Source organism: Cajanus cajan, chromosome 10 (genome assembly GCF_000230855.2).
Source record: "Cajanus cajan strain Asha chromosome 10, NIPB_CcT2T_4, whole genome shotgun sequence".
NCBI lineage: Eukaryota > Viridiplantae > Streptophyta > Magnoliopsida > Fabales > Fabaceae > Cajanus > Cajanus cajan.
Genome location: NC_138526.1, coordinates 46057882 through 46075278, shown reverse-complemented (window position 1 = coordinate 46075278; position 17397 = coordinate 46057882). Strand labels below are relative to the sequence as shown.

At 31.9% G+C, this 17397-nt stretch overlaps 3 protein-coding genes across 3 annotated transcripts; 1 reads left to right on the top strand and 2 right to left on the bottom strand.

The window, feature by feature from the left end:
- The first annotated feature begins 2429 nt into the window (after window positions 1–2429).
- On the top strand, window positions 2430–5836 carry LOC109817323 (Tetratricopeptide repeat (TPR)-like superfamily protein). Its single transcript, XM_020382545.3, has one exon. The coding sequence runs from the start codon at window positions 2678–2680 to the stop codon at window positions 5300–5302; it is 2625 nt and encodes an 874-aa protein (XP_020238134.1). The 5' UTR covers window positions 2430–2677; the 3' UTR covers window positions 5303–5836.
- A 1596-nt stretch (window positions 5837–7432) lies between these two features.
- LOC109817333 (F-box/kelch-repeat protein At3g23880) lies at window positions 7433–8837 on the bottom strand. The gene has a single exon (XM_020382563.3). The coding sequence runs from the start codon at window positions 8744–8746 to the stop codon at window positions 7580–7582; it is 1167 nt and encodes a 388-aa protein (XP_020238152.1). The 5' UTR covers window positions 8747–8837; the 3' UTR covers window positions 7433–7579.
- Window positions 8838–11432: 2595 nt separating this feature from the next.
- On the bottom strand, window positions 11433–17062 carry LOC109817330 (protein SUPPRESSOR OF K(+) TRANSPORT GROWTH DEFECT 1). The gene is made up of 8 exons (XM_020382561.3): window positions 16336–17062; window positions 16127–16232; window positions 14021–14219; window positions 12491–12559; window positions 12336–12410; window positions 12129–12227; window positions 11887–12042; window positions 11433–11800 (listed from the first exon to the last, which is right to left on the bottom strand). Exons 1-8 carry the CDS (start codon window positions 16808–16810, stop codon window positions 11675–11677), a joined length of 1305 nt encoding a protein of 434 aa, XP_020238150.1. The 5' UTR covers window positions 16811–17062; the 3' UTR covers window positions 11433–11674.
- Window positions 17063–17397: the final 335 nt, after the last annotated feature.

Sequence of the window (17397 nt, the reverse complement as noted above, 5' to 3'; positions counted from 1 at the left end):
CGATTAAAAAACATTAAGTTTAATTTTTAAAATTTAAATTTGTGGAAATTAATCTAACATTAGATTGATAGGATAAAATATTATGCTGAACACCTCCAATATTGTAAACTCACAAAACAAAGAGAAAGAAGACAACAATGTATTATTAGGCTTTAACATAATTTTGATAAGGCCAAAAAAGTCAAGTGATTCATAATCAGGTTATTAAATTTAATCTTATTGGCACTGCCACTAAAAGCTCAAAATCTGCCAGGACATATCTTCATCAAAAGCATTTATTAAAAAGATTTTTTTATATATATAATAACCAAGTTGACAATTTTTTTATTTTAAAAAAAAGGGACCATTTTGGCTGGGTATAAAAGTCCTTTTCTTTAATTACCGTAATTATAATTTTTTGTTCTTCTATGAACTAGCTATGCCTAGCTGTGAGTCTGTGAGACTAATTTTTAGGGTTTCTTGAAATCATCTCCACAAACATGTATTTGAGGATATACTTATTGGGTTGTTTGATATAAAAGTTGGATAAAACAAGTCATGATAATTAATTACAAGTGAATTTCATATCTCAATATAAAAATTCGTATAATTTTATTTTGAAAATAATTGAATAGTTATTTAAAATAAATTAAATAAAATGATGTATTATTTAGAAAAAATAATTGTTCTCAATTTTAGTTTTTAAAAAATAATTTTATGGCGAAACATGTGTTTGTTTTTTATATAAGTTGCCAATAAAGGTTATTCTTTAACAGTTAAACAATAATAAAAAATAAATTATGACATTCTATATACTTTTTATTTACTACCAAAAATTTAAAATATAATTTATATAATAGTAAGTTTTAATTTAAATAATCATTTTATAATATAATTACCTGTTAGATAAAAATATATAATTTGATCATACATAATATTTTTTAATTTATATATACAAATATAAATAAAAATAATTAATAAAATTATGCAGATTCACAATTTTAAATAAGAGAGTTTAGATCCATCTTTGGATAATTTAGATCTAATTTTATAAATTTAATTTAATTTTTAAAATAAATTATCAATAATTAAAAATAATCTTACATCATAAATATAAATTATTTATTATTAATACGAAATAAAATTTATTTATTAAAAAAATATTAATAAGAATTAAAAGATAATATAATTTATATATATTAAATATATTTATATAAATAGTTTATTGTAAATTTTAATTATATATAATAAATATTTAACATATATACACAGTAATGATCGAAACAAAATAGTCTCAAAGACATGTATTGAGAATCCTCTGGTTTTATAATGAACCTCAATATTATTGTGAATGAATGAATCATCATAAAAAAATAAAAATAAAAATCCAGTAACGGCAATGATTCCGATAAAAAGAAGAAAAAAATTGTCTAAGAAGATATTCCATAGGCACAAAGTAATCTAATCGAGAATTATATAAATAGATTAAATAGGGTCAAAGGGAACTTTTTCGCACTTTTCATTCATATTTTGTACACACCAACTTGATTTCTTATAAATACACAATTGAATTTCAATTCGTAGAAAAGAGAGAACCTATAAAGTATAAATATTTCATTTTGATATTCCACTTTTAAAAGAACACTAAACAAAAAAGAAATTCATTTTATAATGATATAATATTTATTATTAAAAAATATTTTTATCTATATTATAAATATAATTTATATTTGTATATTATTAAAAATATAATATAAGTTATAGTAAAATATAATATATTATTAAATTTTATTCAAAATAAATATTAAAATTGTATATAATTATATATCAAATAATTTTATACACATATATTTTATATTTATAATGATATTTGTTGTTTATGTAATATTTTTTGTAGTGTTTATGTAATACGTGGAAGAAGTTTAAAAATTACAACTTTTAAAAGAATTATATCATTTCTTCTTATTTGATTGAATCATTTAATGTAACATAAAATTTAAGAGATTAATTAATGAATTAACTTGGGATTTTATTTTATTTTATTTTGAATTACAAAGGTATCATTTATTTAATCTTTTAACTTAAAAAATTAATATAAAATAGTAAAAAATAACACTCTTAATTATTTTTTACACTAACTTTAAAAGTTAAGATAATTTGCAGTAAAAAAAATTAAGATAATGAATCAGTTTGTTTAAATTTAAAAGTAAAATTTTCTAAATAAGTATTCATAAAAATAAAAAATAAAAATAAAACTATTTAAAAGGTAGATAGAAATTGATTATTAGAAAAAGAAAATTATTTATTTAAAAAAGTTTAAATAAACACATAAAATAAATAAAAATTATTTATTTTGTTAAAAAAGTGTTTTTAGAGAAAAAAATAAATAAATAAACAGACTTGATATTTTTATTATGAAACTAAAGTTGGTAGAGTTTTAAATAAATATCTCGCTCATGAATCACAGAATTTAAACTCGTGAACATGATGACGCGTCACACGTGCGCTTCATCGTGTTATTTCTTCCACTTCACATGTCACTGTCTGGTTCGCTTCAGTTATTCCGCGGACATTCGCCACCAACAGAAAACATAGCCATTGTCATCGTATTAGTATCGTATGCTGCTAAACTATTTAAATCAAACATCACCCTTCTAAAAAAACACACCTTTTCTAGAGTAACAATTTTCCAAAGAGCATGACTCTAAATGTGTCTTTAAGGGCACTCACCAACGCTTCAACCAACCCAATTCTCAGACTTGCACGCTACCAATTTCACTCTCACACTAACCCTCTTCCGAATTCCCATGCTGTTGCCCTCAATCCATGGACCCTTCCACGGGTCACTGACCCTCGCATTGCACAACAACTGTTCGACCAAACTCCCCTTAGAGACCTCAGACAATATAACCAGTTGTTATTCGGTTATTCTCGCAATGGCCAAACCCAAGAAGCCCTCCACCTATTTTTGTCCCTTCACCGTTCCGGTTTATCCCCTGATGAGTTAACCATGTCTTCTGTTTTGAATGTCTGTGCTGGTTGCTTTGATGGGACAGTGGGTGAACAAGTGCATTGCCAGTGTGTCAAGTGTGGACTTGTGCACCATGTTAGTGTAGGGACCTCTCTTGTTGATATGTACATGAAAACGGAGAATATTGGAAATGGGAGGAGAGTTTTTGATGAAATGAGTGACAGAGATGTGGTTTCTTGGAATTCCTTGCTCGCGGGTTATTCGTTGAATGGGTTTAATGATCAGATGTGGGAATTGTTCTGTCGGATGCAAGTTGGGGGATGCAAGCCTAACTATTATACTGTTTCTACTGTAATTTCAGCTTTGGCCAATTCAGTCACGGTTGCAATGCAAATCCATGCGTTGGTTGTAAAGCTAGGTTTTGAGGCAGAAAGACTCGTGTGCAACTCTTTAATTAGTATGCTTTCAAAGTCGGGGATGTTAAAAGATGCTAGAGCTATCTTTGATAACATGGAGAACAAGGATTCAGTTTCTTGGAATAGTATGATTGCCGGACATGTGATAAATGGACAAGATTTGCAAGCTTTTGAAACGTTTAAGAGCATGCAACATGCAGGGGCTAAGCCTACACATGCGACATTTGCATCTGTTATCAAGTCATGCACCAGCCTTAAAGAATTGGGGTTGGTAAGAGTGCTGCACAGTAAGACTCTGAAAAGTGGGTTTTCCACTCACCAAAGTGTTGTAACTGCACTCATGGTAGCATTGACTAAGTGTAAGGAAATGGATGATGCCTTTAGTCTATTCTCCTTGATGCATGGGGGACAAGGTGTGGTTTCATGGACTGCTATGATCAGTGGGTACTTACAGAATGGTGGCACTGATCAGGCTGTGAATTTGTTTTCCCAAATGAGGAGGGAAGGTGTCAAACCAAACCATTTCACTTATTCTTCCATCCTTACAGTGCAACATGCTGTTTTCATTTCTGAAATACATGCAGAAGTTATCAAAACTAATTATGATAAGTCGTCTTCAGTGGGAACTGCACTTTTAGATGCTTATGTTAAGCTAGGAAATGTTAATGATGCTGTTAAAGTTTTTGATCTAATTGAAGCCAAGGACGTAATAGCCTGGTCTGCAATGCTTGCAGGATATGCGCAAGCAGGAGAAACAGAAGAAGCTGCTAAAATCTTCCACCGATTAACAAGGGAGGGGATTAAACCAAATGAATTTACCTTTAGCAGCATCATCAATGCCTGTACTGCTCCTACGGCGTCAGTAGAGCAGGGAAAACAATTTCATGCCTATGCAATTAAACTGAGATTGAATAATGCTCTGTGTGTAAGTAGTTCTCTTGTTACCATGTATGCAAAGAGAGGCAACATTGATAGTGCACATGAAGTTTTCAAAAGGCAGAAGGAGAGGGACTTGGTTTCTTGGAACTCAATGATCTCCGGATATGCACAGCATGGCCAGGCAAAGAGAGCATTAGAGATATTTGAAGAAATGCAAAAACAAAACATGGAAGTGGATGGTATTACATTCATTGGTGTCATTTCTGCCTGCACTCATGCTGGCCTAGTGGAAAAAGGTCAAAACTACTTTGATGTAATGATCAATGATCATCACATTAATCCAACAATGGAGCACTTCTCATGTATGATTGATTTATATAGCCGCGCAGGGATGCTGGGGAAAGCCATGGATATCATAAATGGGATGCCATTTCCCCCTGCTGCAACTGTGTGGCGCAGTGTCTTGGCAGCTTCTCGAGTACACCGCGATATAGAGCTTGGTAAACTTGCAGCTGAAAAAATTATTTCACTTGAGCCACAAGACTCGGCTGCATATGTCCTGTTATCCAATATGTATGCTGCAGCTGGAAACTGGCAAGAGAAAGTCGATGTGAGAAAACTAATGGACAAGAGAAAAGTGAAAAAAGAACCGGGCTACAGTTGGATTGAGGTGAAAAACAAGACGTACTCATTCTTGGCAGGCGATTTGTCACATCCTTTGTCAGACCATATTTACGCAAAACTTTCAGAGTTAAATATTCGGTTGAGGGATGCAGGTTATCAGCCTGATACAAATTATGTGTTTCATGATATTGAAGATGAACAAAAAGAAACTATTCTTTCTCATCATAGTGAAAGGCTTGCCATTGCCTTCGGCTTAATTGCTACACTTCCTGAAATTCCCATCCAGGTTGTGAAAAATCTTAGAGTTTGTGGAGATTGCCACAGCTTTATTAAGTTAGTATCACTCATTGAACAGAGATATATTGTTGTTAGAGACTCAAACCGATTTCACCACTTTAAAGGTGGTTTGTGCTCATGTGGGGACTACTGGTGATGTTTGGACTACATAAGATTCTTTAGTAGATCAGACTATTGTTTTCCACAGAATCCATCAACCCTCCAATCCAAGGCATAAATTCTCATGGAAGCTTTAAGGAAAGAGTGTCATAAAAATTGAAATCTTAAATACATCATAACATCAAGGCTCTTTATGGATACTTTAAAGTTTTATGGCAGTGAGTATGATGATATAGGTACTGCACTCTTGGATTGACCACTGTAGATATTATTCAACTTAGAAAGAATGATCGATCAACAGAAAGTTTCAGAAAATATACATTTAACATTTCCATGGCAAATTGTTGATAGGATTGCTAAAATTTGCTGGCTGATTCCAGGAATGCTGAAAGTCTGCCAATTTTGCTGCTGGACTGGTTACGGGCTATGATTAGTTTAGCTATTTGCTGAACTGGCCCAGAAAACAGAAAATGTTTATGGCCAATAACTCCTTTTCCCTTGATCAGTTGTTACTTATTCATTAACTTTTTGAAGTCTAAAGTAATAAAAAATTCATTCTTCGATTCTTTTACACATGTGAGTGCCTTCTCTCTCACACATGTGCATACTATTCTCCCGTGAAAAATCTTATTTGTTAATAAATGATTTTTATTTTTAAACTAAATTATACTTTTGATCTTTTATTTTATTTTTTAAATTCATATTTAAAAACTATAGTTTCAAATTATTTTTACCTTTCAAATCAGTCAAAATTGATTTAAAATTATATCTTAAAATTAAAAAGTATTATTGTTTAAAAAAAACTAAACCAATCTAAATATATAAAAAAAAACTATAAAAGTGAATTAAAAAAATAAAGGAAAAAATTATTATTTTATTTTATTTTTAAATAAAAACACTGGAACGAATGTTAGTTGAAGAGTTTGTAGGGGATACATATAAGTTTTAATTTGGACCCCACCATTTTTGGTACTGGGTCTGTGATAAGTTAAAGTCTCTACTTATTCTTTTTCGTAATCGTTTCTTTCGTAAGAAATAGCAAAAGTCCAATTAATTTAAAAATCAACCATTCCTAGCTTTCGTGCGTTTAACTTTCATAATCTCTGATACAGAAAAAATCAGTAACCAAATCACACACTACAAGTTCTCTCTCACGCATTCCCCTCCCTTTGCTTACAATCAGACTTCAGAAAACCTACGGGGTCAGGACCGTTCGGTCAAGCCATTCAAGGGTGATGATGTTATTTGCACCAACCTTTGTTACTCTTCGCACCACTTATTGTCTCTCTTTTTAACATTACGATATTTCCAAAATATCTTCCCCTCTTTTTCACTAGGATGAAGATTCTTAGAGAAGCCTTGTTGTAGACACCTTGAGAGATATAAGAAGAGAAGAAAAATAAGTGATTAATATGATTGATAATGTAATATGTTAAAAAAAATAAAATAGGAAGAGAGAAATGTTGAATGTTACTTGACTATTTAAAAATATAAAGAATTCCAAAAAATAAAAATCCTTTTCACTAAAACATTCTTCTCAATATCCATCCCTGCATCCCCTCACCTGACTGATCTCCTTTCATGTCACATCACATTAGTGTTTTATAAAGGGTATGTGACAGTGTTTTATGGAGTTTGACTGTTTGTATAGATCTGAATCTACGTTTTACATTCTTCACTAAATTCGTGTTAAAAACATCAAAATGTCAGAGAAGTAAATATTCTTAGCTTTAATTGGATCTACCTAATATTACACATGACGATTCACTTTTTTCACTAAACTCACATTAAAAACATCAAAATGTACGTCTTATTAGACATGACGATTCACATTTTTCACTAAATTCATGTTAGAAACATCAAATTGTAGGAGAAGTAAATATTCTTAGCTTTGATTTGATCCACTTCACATTAGACGTGACGCAAAAGCAAACATGCCCTGAATGTGAATTTCCCACCTGTGCGAATTGATTATAAAGTAGTTGTGCACTGTACAAAGGTAAATTAGTTCGATGTTATGTGTTGAAATTTTTCTTAAGTTGTGAAAGATGAATTTTTATTAGTTTACACTACTCAATATGATTTGCCGAATTAGATTAGAAGAATGGGGCAGAATGAGATAACCTGAATTCGTTATTGTCATGGAAGCAAATAAGAGGAAGGTTCATAAAAATAAACCCACAAGACACTGCTTTAAAACCATTTCCTTTCGAAATAGAAGAACATTTCCAAGGTCAAGAAACACACCAAACTGCTACCAATAACAATAACTATAAAAGAAAAAGGCATTTGGAAGGTCACAAAGTAGACTTTATCATGGTGGTAAAACCAAGCTCTCATGGTAACTCTGCATATCGAAGCCCTTAATCCTAACACAATCCGACCTACCATCATTAGAGTTATACAAAATCAACTTAGTAAAGGAAATAATGAAGAGAGCAATGCCATTTTCCGAAACACACAAAGGGTCAAGTGATGGCAACCATCCATCACCACAAGTGCACCACTCAGTGTAAGGCATCACCAAAGCCTTTTCACCTTCAACAAAGCCAGGAATAGTCATCAACTTAGTCCACGAATCTCTAACCCCATACTCTCTCATCAGCCACACAGCCCAATTGTTCTTTTCAGAGTCAAAGTAAAAAACACAAACACAGCCTCGCACAATATCAATCATAGGCTTCCAAATGCTCCGAATGTTCCCAGCAGGCAGAAGCACTTCACTGCATTTCAAAGTCCCCAAATCAAACGAAAGAATCACTTTTTTATCATCACTTTCACCTCTATTAGGCTTAGCTACCCAATTAAGAGTGCCACTCACAAATTTCCCTTTCAAGGTGGTGGGACAGTAGGGGAAATTGGGAATATTGTTCCAATATTTTGCACCACCAAATGTGAGTATATTTGCCCTAGCTTTACCACGATCCCGCACTATTATCAGCAACTTGTACTTGTCATTCACGTGGTCATAGCCAAAACCATGGTGAGCAATACTATTGGTATTATTACTCACTGAAGGTATAAACTTTTTGATTGAAACCCTTTCGGATATGAACCTGATGGAAGGGTTCCACAATCTGACGTAACTTTGGTGAACATCGGACAAACATAGTATTCCGTTGCAGGAACCTAGGATGCGGTAATCGCGGTTCATGGCGAAGCAATGGGGTTCGATTAGGGTTGAGGGGTTTTGGAAGAGTGACTGAACTGAGCAAGATGTGATTTTGCTGCGGCCGATTAGGGTTGAGACTAATCGCTGGTTGGCCATGGTTGGATCGGCGATTGAGGTGCGAAGGTGGTCCTTCGCGAATTGGGGGTGGGAGATTAGGGTTTTCCATGCTTTGCAGACGCAGCGGAATTGCAGAAGGGATCTCACCGGAACCCTACGGAGGATCTCGGAAATCAGTTCTTCCGGCAACGGAGGGGATCCCTCGTCGGTTGGAGAAACAAGTTGGGGGCTCTTCGCGGCGGCTTCCGCCATCAGTTTAGTACCAAGGATGCACTCTTTCAGAGTTGCTGAAGGCAATTCTCGGATTTTCTTGACAAATTAAAAAGTTAAGAACACTTCTAAAACTGAAACCAATAAAATCGTTTTTATAATATAAAAGTATGAAATTTTTAAAAATTATAAATAAAATAAAAAAATTTAAATATATTTTTAATCACTCAAATTTAAGATAAATTTAGTTTTAATCTTTCAAATTTAAAATCGATCTTTTTAGTCTTATAATTTAAAAAAAAAAAAAAAATTTAATTTTTATATTTAAATTTTATTAAAAAATTTGTTAAACAATGTAACATAAAATATTTTTATTAATAAAAATCACGTTAAACACAATTTTTTGGTTCGTCCCTGGAGTATCCACAGCTACTCTCGCTACGTTGGAGACACCTCAAAGGGTGGGATAGTTGGCCCCAAGATTTAACACGGCTGCATACACAATGCAGAATTCCAACCCCTGACTTTGCTTAAGCGTGGATCAACCCCTACCGCTGAACCACACGCTTGAGGTTACGTTAAACACAATTGATGGTACATAACTATCTCAATCTGCTAACATAATTGTCTTAACCTATTATTTATATATATATTATTCATGATTTAAGGGACTAAAATAAGATTTTTAAAAATTATAAAAATTAAAAAAAATTAAATTTGAGATATCAAGAATAAATTTATCCTAAATTTGATAAATTAAAAATATATTTAAGCCTAAAATAAAAATAAAAATAAAAAGGATAACTTAAATGTATAATTTTAGATGGTTACTTAAAAAATATGATAGATTTATTTTTTCTTAACAAATGAAGAATTCAATGATTCACTAAAAATATAAACTAAAAACGATTATTCATAATCTCCTTTATAATAAACTAGTGAGTCGAAGTACTTTGTGTCTCAATTAAAGATAAAATTAAAATTAAAATTAAGTAATAAAAATATAATGATTTAACTAGTGTTATAATTAGTTCATTAGTTTTAAGGTATTGAATTTGATTATATATATATATATATATATATATATATATATATATATATATATATATATATATAAATTTAAATATAAAAAGACATAATGGTCAACAAAATGTGAAAACACTAAATAGGATAGTCCCTTTATATATAATTTTTTTTATAAAGATGAAAAAGCTTACAAAAATGACCACAATAAAAAAAAAATTGGTAAAGTTTTTTTTGATAAAAGACCACAATGAAGATTGAACCTATGTTCCTAAGCTTTTAATTATCCTAATCCCCCCTCACCCGATCACTAGTGGTTATATCCCTTTTCTATCCTAGTATAAATAAAGATATAGATATTGAAATTAACCTTATATATTAAATACGAATTTTGTGTCAAAGGTTTTAAGAAATTTTTATGAGATGAGAGGATTTTTATAGATTTTTTTATCTTCATATCTAATTCAATTTTTTATTTATCATAATAATTTATAAATTAAATAAATCATCAATAAAAAATTGTGCTATAATATAAATCATTTATAATATATCTAAAATATGATTTATATATTTAAAAACATTTATTTATATAAATTTTAAATATAATTTATATATTTAAACAGAATAATTTTATATATAATTTATTATAAATTTTAGTAATATATAATAAATATTTGGCTTGTGTAAATACTAGTTAAAAATAAATTATAAAAGTAAATTATGTAATTATGTTATTTATATAAGATAAATATATTACTTAATTTAACTAAACATTTAAAAGTAATAATTAAATTTATTTACAATATCATTATTACTTTAATTATTTTTATATTTATTATTTTATTAGTTATGTCAATATTAAACTAGTTGTAATTAATGAAAATGACTATAAAAACAGTAATAAAATATGAAAGATCTAAAAGCAATGCAAGAACAGAAACAAGAGAGAAACATAATTGCATAGAATTAAAACATATTTAAACTTATGCAATTTAATAAAATATATTGATAATTAGATGAAATAAATGATTTAAAGAGTTATTTGTAATATAGATATATAATACATTGATAACTAAAATAATTTAACCGTAACTCAATTATAAATTATGATGTGTAATAAATTTATTGACTTCTATCATAATTACTTTAAAATTATACTAATAATTGTTTTGATAAATTTGTTAACTTTTATAATAAACACTTTAAAAATTATATTAATGATTATTTCTGAATTTGTTGTCTATGTAAAAGTTTTTATACTTCCAATGCATTACTATCGCTCTATTCCTGAAGGATAATGTTTTAGCACGACGCCTTCTACTCTCTAACTTAGACTCACTTTAAAAGTCTTTACTTTTTGGATGAAAAGTAAAGATAACGAGTGTTTATTCGTTTATTTAAACAAATTGAATTTAAATTGTTTAAAAAAATAAAGGTTAAACTTGTTTGGTTTAATTATAACTGAAATTATGAAAGAGGGCAATTTCGCTATAAAAAAAATCCAGAGCACCCTAATAATAACTATAAATAAATAAATAAATAAAGGTTAAACAAATAAGGTTAACCCTAGCAGTTGAATGAAACCATTCTACCATTACATTTTATTAAACAGTTCATGTTAAGATGAATACCCTAATCGGCAAGACATCATGAAACAACAAAGCACCCATACCTATGGCTATCCCAAGTCCAAAGCAAACAAACATGAGCAACCAGCATCACACGAGTTATTTTTTCAAATCATTTCAAATTCTGTTATACACAATTTAGATGAAGCAAAATGAGTATCGACCTTTATAAATCCACCTCGGTACAAATGGGGACTTCACATCCCCCAAAGGAAATTGAAAAGGATGCATTTCATTCGTTCCAACAGCTAAATAAATTACAAATTATAACCATATATTTGAAACCAGTGTGGACCGTTGAAGTGAAATTCCATCAATATCAACCTTCCTCTCCAAACTCCTTCGTGAATTTCTCGTGAACATCAAGGTCACTTTTGCTTACTGTAGGCCTTTGTCTAGCGAGTACCTTATCAAAATCTGTTCTTGTAATAGGGGGCGGAAGGATCTGCAATAAGTTTCAAATAGTAAGAATTTAAAATAAATAAATAAACAAACTTGTATTACCATAAAAAGCTATAACACGTTAGATACCTGAGAAGCAAGTCCTTTTGCAGCAAGCTCCTGCATTGTGGTTTGTACTGCACCCTGTTGCTTTGGTCCACATGGGATCCACATACCCTCAGGATTCTTAAAGAAGAACATTGCATCTTGGGTTTTGCGAACAGGTTCAAATAAGACATCCTTTACCTGAAGAGGTCCCAAAACATTTTACTTGAGACTCATCAAGTATAAGATCAGTGAAACCAGTCATTTCATATAGAAGTCAAACTTACACAAACAGATATATCTGAACCAGAAAACCCCTCTGTCCTGCTAGCCAAGTATTCAAAATCACTTTCAGTCAAGTTATGGGGAGTATCTCCCAGATGCACCTGCTCAATTTATTAAGCCAGAAAAATAACATGGTAAAACCCTTTGCTAGGTTTATATAGAGCACAACAAAATCCACCATTCAACAATCAAGTATATATTGTCCTTGCCTTGAACATGTGTTGACGAGCCTTCAAATCTGGTAGTGGAATATATATGCGCTTATCAAAACGACGCCTTATTGCCTGCAATTACAAATTGATTAGCAAAAACAACATAGCATTGATTCTATATGGGATAGCATAAAAAATCAAATCAGTCTGACCTGGTCTAAGGCATAGGGCGTATTTGTTGCTGCAAGAACAAGAACTTTCTGATCATTGTGTCCTACACCCTACAAAGTAAGTAGATAAACAAAATTAAATAAAGAGAATTGAGAGAGAACATAAAACGAAAATGTTGGACACTGCCCTGATGTTAATAGCATGAAAGTGAATCAAAATGAGAGAATAAAATATAGATAAGCAAGCCATATTCTGACGTTATTATGCATTTGATTGGGAAAATTGGGGATAAATCTTATAAACTAATAACTTCTGGGTTCAGCTTAAATTAAGCAGTAAAACCGAAAACAAAATCACTTCTTTGAGGGAAAATATTTTGATATGCAACTCAATTATCAAAATCACATGCAACTTTATACATGACTAAAAACCATCAACCAAGTTACTTTCCAAATTTTGAAAGGTCAAGGATAAGAACAAAGACAATAACACTAGGTGCTTCTGAGTGTTTGGCTACCTGTAAAACATGCTTCATTGGTTTAGTTACATAATAACAAATACATATCCGGTTGAAAATACATATTAAATAAAAATCAAACACGATGGGCTGATAATCAAATAACAATTCACAAATATGAAAAACTCTAGGACCGCAAATCATGGATTACCACACAGAGCTAATGCTCCTCCTTTTCTTAGACATGGATATTAGATAGAGAGCAATTCAAAGTATGCAACTTTGTTTGTGAAATGGGGACATCTTATCAAAACAAATACAGGACAAGACATTCTGAATACACTGCAAGGGAGGACTTTAAATCTAAGGTGAATGTAATTATTAACAATCATGGCTTTGAATTGTTTACAAGAAATACAGAGAACTCTACAATCTGATTAAAGGTTTAAGGAAAGCATAGAAATCTCATCAAACAAGTACAGGACAGGACATGCTAAGTACACAGCAAAGGAGAACTTCAAGTCTAAGGTGAATGTAATTATTAGAAATCATAGCTTAGACTTGTTTTGAACAAGAAAAACAACCGAGACAACTGCTGATTAAAGGTTTAAGGAAAGAATAGAACTAAAACTAGCTTCGTGTTTTGCTGTTATTGTACACACAAACAGACTTGAAGACCCTAAACCCAATAAGAAGCAAGGGCCAGTGTGAATTAGATCAATCTTGATCCACTACTAACTACCATAGCCTCCTCACATGTTGGAACAAGAAAAACTCAGCTGAACTGAAAAATTGTTTTAAATGAAGGTTTACTGGTTTAGCCTGTCCTATTTACAACCAACAAAATTGAAGCATGCAAGATTTAATATGCACCCAGCCATCTGAGGACAAAGCCAAAGGAAGGAAACTTACTTTTGAAAATGAATTGCTCGCACCTAAATGGGTTTATACCAAAGAATTTAAGAAAGTACTAATGCTTTCTCTTCATGATTTGCAACTAAATTATAACAGATCCACATATAAGGCTATATAACTGGGACTAAGGCTTCTTGACAGCTTGTTGTGCACATGCAACACTTCAATTCAAATGTAAACTAACTATTAAAACTATTACCTGCATCTGCACCAGAAGCTCTGTTTTAATTCGTCTTGAAGCTTCACTCTCATTGCCTTCTCCACGCTGACCACATAGGGAATCTATTTCGTCAATAAATATGATAGAAGGGGCACTTTCTCGAGCCATTTGAAAAAGGTTTGAAACCAGCTTTTCACTTTCACCCATCCACTTTGAAACAAGGTCTGATGAAGAAACACTGATGAAGAATTCAAAAGTTAAAAATGCTTGCAAGAACAAGTCCACTTATGGACCTACATTCATAACAATACAAAAGACCCTTTTTTAATAAATATCAAACATATCTCAAATTCTGAATAGAAACAGAATTATTGTCAAGAAAAGGCTGAAAAAATTGAAGAATGGATAAGAAGAAAATTATAATCATACACACATGACACATCATCTTCAAAAAGCTAAACAATTTGGAATAAGTATTGCACAATATATCATAATTCTAGAAATTGAAAGTTTTATGTTTTAAACCACATGCTAAACTATTTTCATTTTTCATTTTATTGGGAAAACCACAAGTCTCACATCGAATAAAGATAAGGCAATTAAAGAGTACATAAGTGAGAGCAACCCTCACCTTACAAGTCGATTTTTTAAGATTGAGTTAGGCAATTAACCCACTATTCTAAGACATTTTACTTCCTTTAATTTTCTTAAGCAACATAAGATTTAAAAATGATAGAGGACAACAAAGATAACTATAAGAATGTAGCAGTTTTTAATGATTTTAGAGTTTCATTTGAATTATTATTAATGTAATTTCAATCATGTAGACCTAGAATGCTATTGAGATAGATACTAAATAGAGAGAAAGTCCTAAAAGATTGCTTGCCAGGAATTCAGGCATGGTAATAAAAATTAAAATTGGGATTCAAATCATAAAATGGCACATTTTTAATCCTTTTCATTAATTCAAATTGTGCATGAAATTGGACAGGAGAAAAAATTGTGATTTAAATCTCAAAATTGTAGGATTTAACTGAATTTACAATGTTGCTAGACTGTTCAACTTGGAAGTGTTCCATTGATGTATTCCACATATCTAAAACAGCAGGAAGAAATCTTTTAAGATTTTTGATGAACATCCATAGCTCAAAAGATTAGCCATTCACATATTAAGCTTGACACATGGTTTCTCTAGGTGTGAATGTAACCGGAGTGCCTTTGAGATGGTAATATTTCTAAAATGTGGAATGTGAATTGTAATGTGCCTTTTAGACTTGCCTACTAGCCTATCTTAATTGTATTTGCATCATGTGCTTAGGACTTTAGCTCCACACCAAGAGAAGAAACTGCTTAAAGCAAAAAGCAATAAATGATGTTTTTTGTCATGGCTAATTCAACATTGGGAAAAAAGAAGCATGCTAGGAGAGCTCCTAAGCTAGATCTTCAATTTTCGTCTGATGATGAGTGGATAATGGAAAAAGATGATAAAATTGAAGGTTTGGATGTGGACAACTTAGATTTGGATGCTCCAAATAATGATGAGAACTTGGTTCAAGATCAAGAGATAGAGGATAAAGATGAAAACTTGGTTCAAGACCAAGTTGGAGTGGATAGTGGGTTATCATGATGACGAGAATTTGGTTGACGAATTTGATGAAGTTGAACATAAGGATCGAATGGTGGATCCTTATGATTATAATGAGGCGCATTTGTTAGATAAGACATCTAGATTCTAGGATTAAAATATTACTATTTTCTTTTGGTGTTCAAGTTTTATGCCTTAATGTGTTGTGTACTTGTGTTTTGGAAAGGTTAAGTTTCTTTACTACTATATGGATTATGACTTCTGACTACGATGCATGACATTTATGTAGTATGGATAATGAATTTTCTTAAATATTACTACTTGATTAACAATTTAACAAATTTTACCCCTCCCAATTTAAGATAAAGTATTAAATTCTCAACTTTTACAAGAATTCAAGTTTTAATGCCTATAAAAGGGTATGCAGAAATTGAGACACGCATGTATTTCAACTTATGAATCTGAATTCATTCCAAAGATTTTCCAAGAAACCTGGTAAATCAATTAGTCAATTCCATAACCATTATTCCTGCCTTAAACCTGAAAAACAAAAAGTTTACCTGAAAAATGTGGACTCGGCTTCCGTTGCAACTGCCTTGGCTAAATACGATTTTCCTGTTCCGGGAGGTCCATACAACAGAAAAGCTCTCCAGGGTCGTCTTTTACCTGAAAGGGATCACGAGGAAGCATGTGAAAACAAAATGCACCTCATTTTATGATAATTCTATTATACAGTGGCAGTGTATAAGGGAACAAAGAAACAACCCACCAGTGAAGAACTGAGGGAACTTCACAGGCAAAATCACAGCCTCCTGCAAGGCCTGCTTGGCGCTCTCCAACCCTGCGACGTCGTTCCACTTCACGTTGGGCTTCTCTCTAATGATGGCCGAGTTGAGCCCGGCCCGGAGCTTGGCCTGCTCGGGGTCCTCCCCGTCGCCGCCGCCCTCGCCGTCCTTGGGCTTGGTCTTGGGCCTAGCAGCGACAGCTGCGTCCCCGTTGGAGGCCGGGCCGGGGCCTCCGTCGTCGAGGACGGCGCGAATCTCCTCGGCGCGGCGCAGGTACTCGGTGAATTTCTGCGTGATGGCTTCCTTGATCTTAGGGTTCTTCTCGTACTTGAGATGCGTCTTGAAGTACTCCAAGGCGTTCATGTAGAGAGGGAAGGCTTTCGTGTAGTTTCCTGCATTGTCTTCCTGCACGGCTTGCTTCACGTACTCTATCGCTTGCTCTTTGAAATTGCTATACATCTTCTTCTTAATGGCATGTACGAGAATCGAAAATCTGAACCAAGATCGGCGGTGAAAGGAGAGGGAGGAACCCTAGAGCTGCATCGCGATCGGAGAGAGGGAGAAGGCGCGGTGGATTTTCTCGAAACCCTAACTGTGAGAATCGGAAGTGATCGGAAATGCGAGGACAGAAAGGGGAAAAGAGAAGAAATGAAAACCCAATGGTGTTTGGTTTTGCTGTCCCAAAACTACGCCTTTCGTTTATTTTGTGTCAAACTAGTATCCACACTTGCACCCACGGGCTTACAATTTTTGTTGTTATTACAATAAATTCAAATTTATAAACTCTATATATAAAATTGAAGATTTGCAAGGAATCTTTCAATTTTATATTTATTATAATTATTTATCAATTAAATTTAATATTTTAAAATAAATTTTTAATAATAAAAAAATTGTGTTATAAAATAAATTTTTATCGTAAATCTAAAATATAATATATTTTAAAAAAAATATGTACTTATTTAAATTTTAAATATAATTTATATATTTAAATATAAATATTTATATATCAAAAAAATCATAATGTTTATATGGTATGAATGATA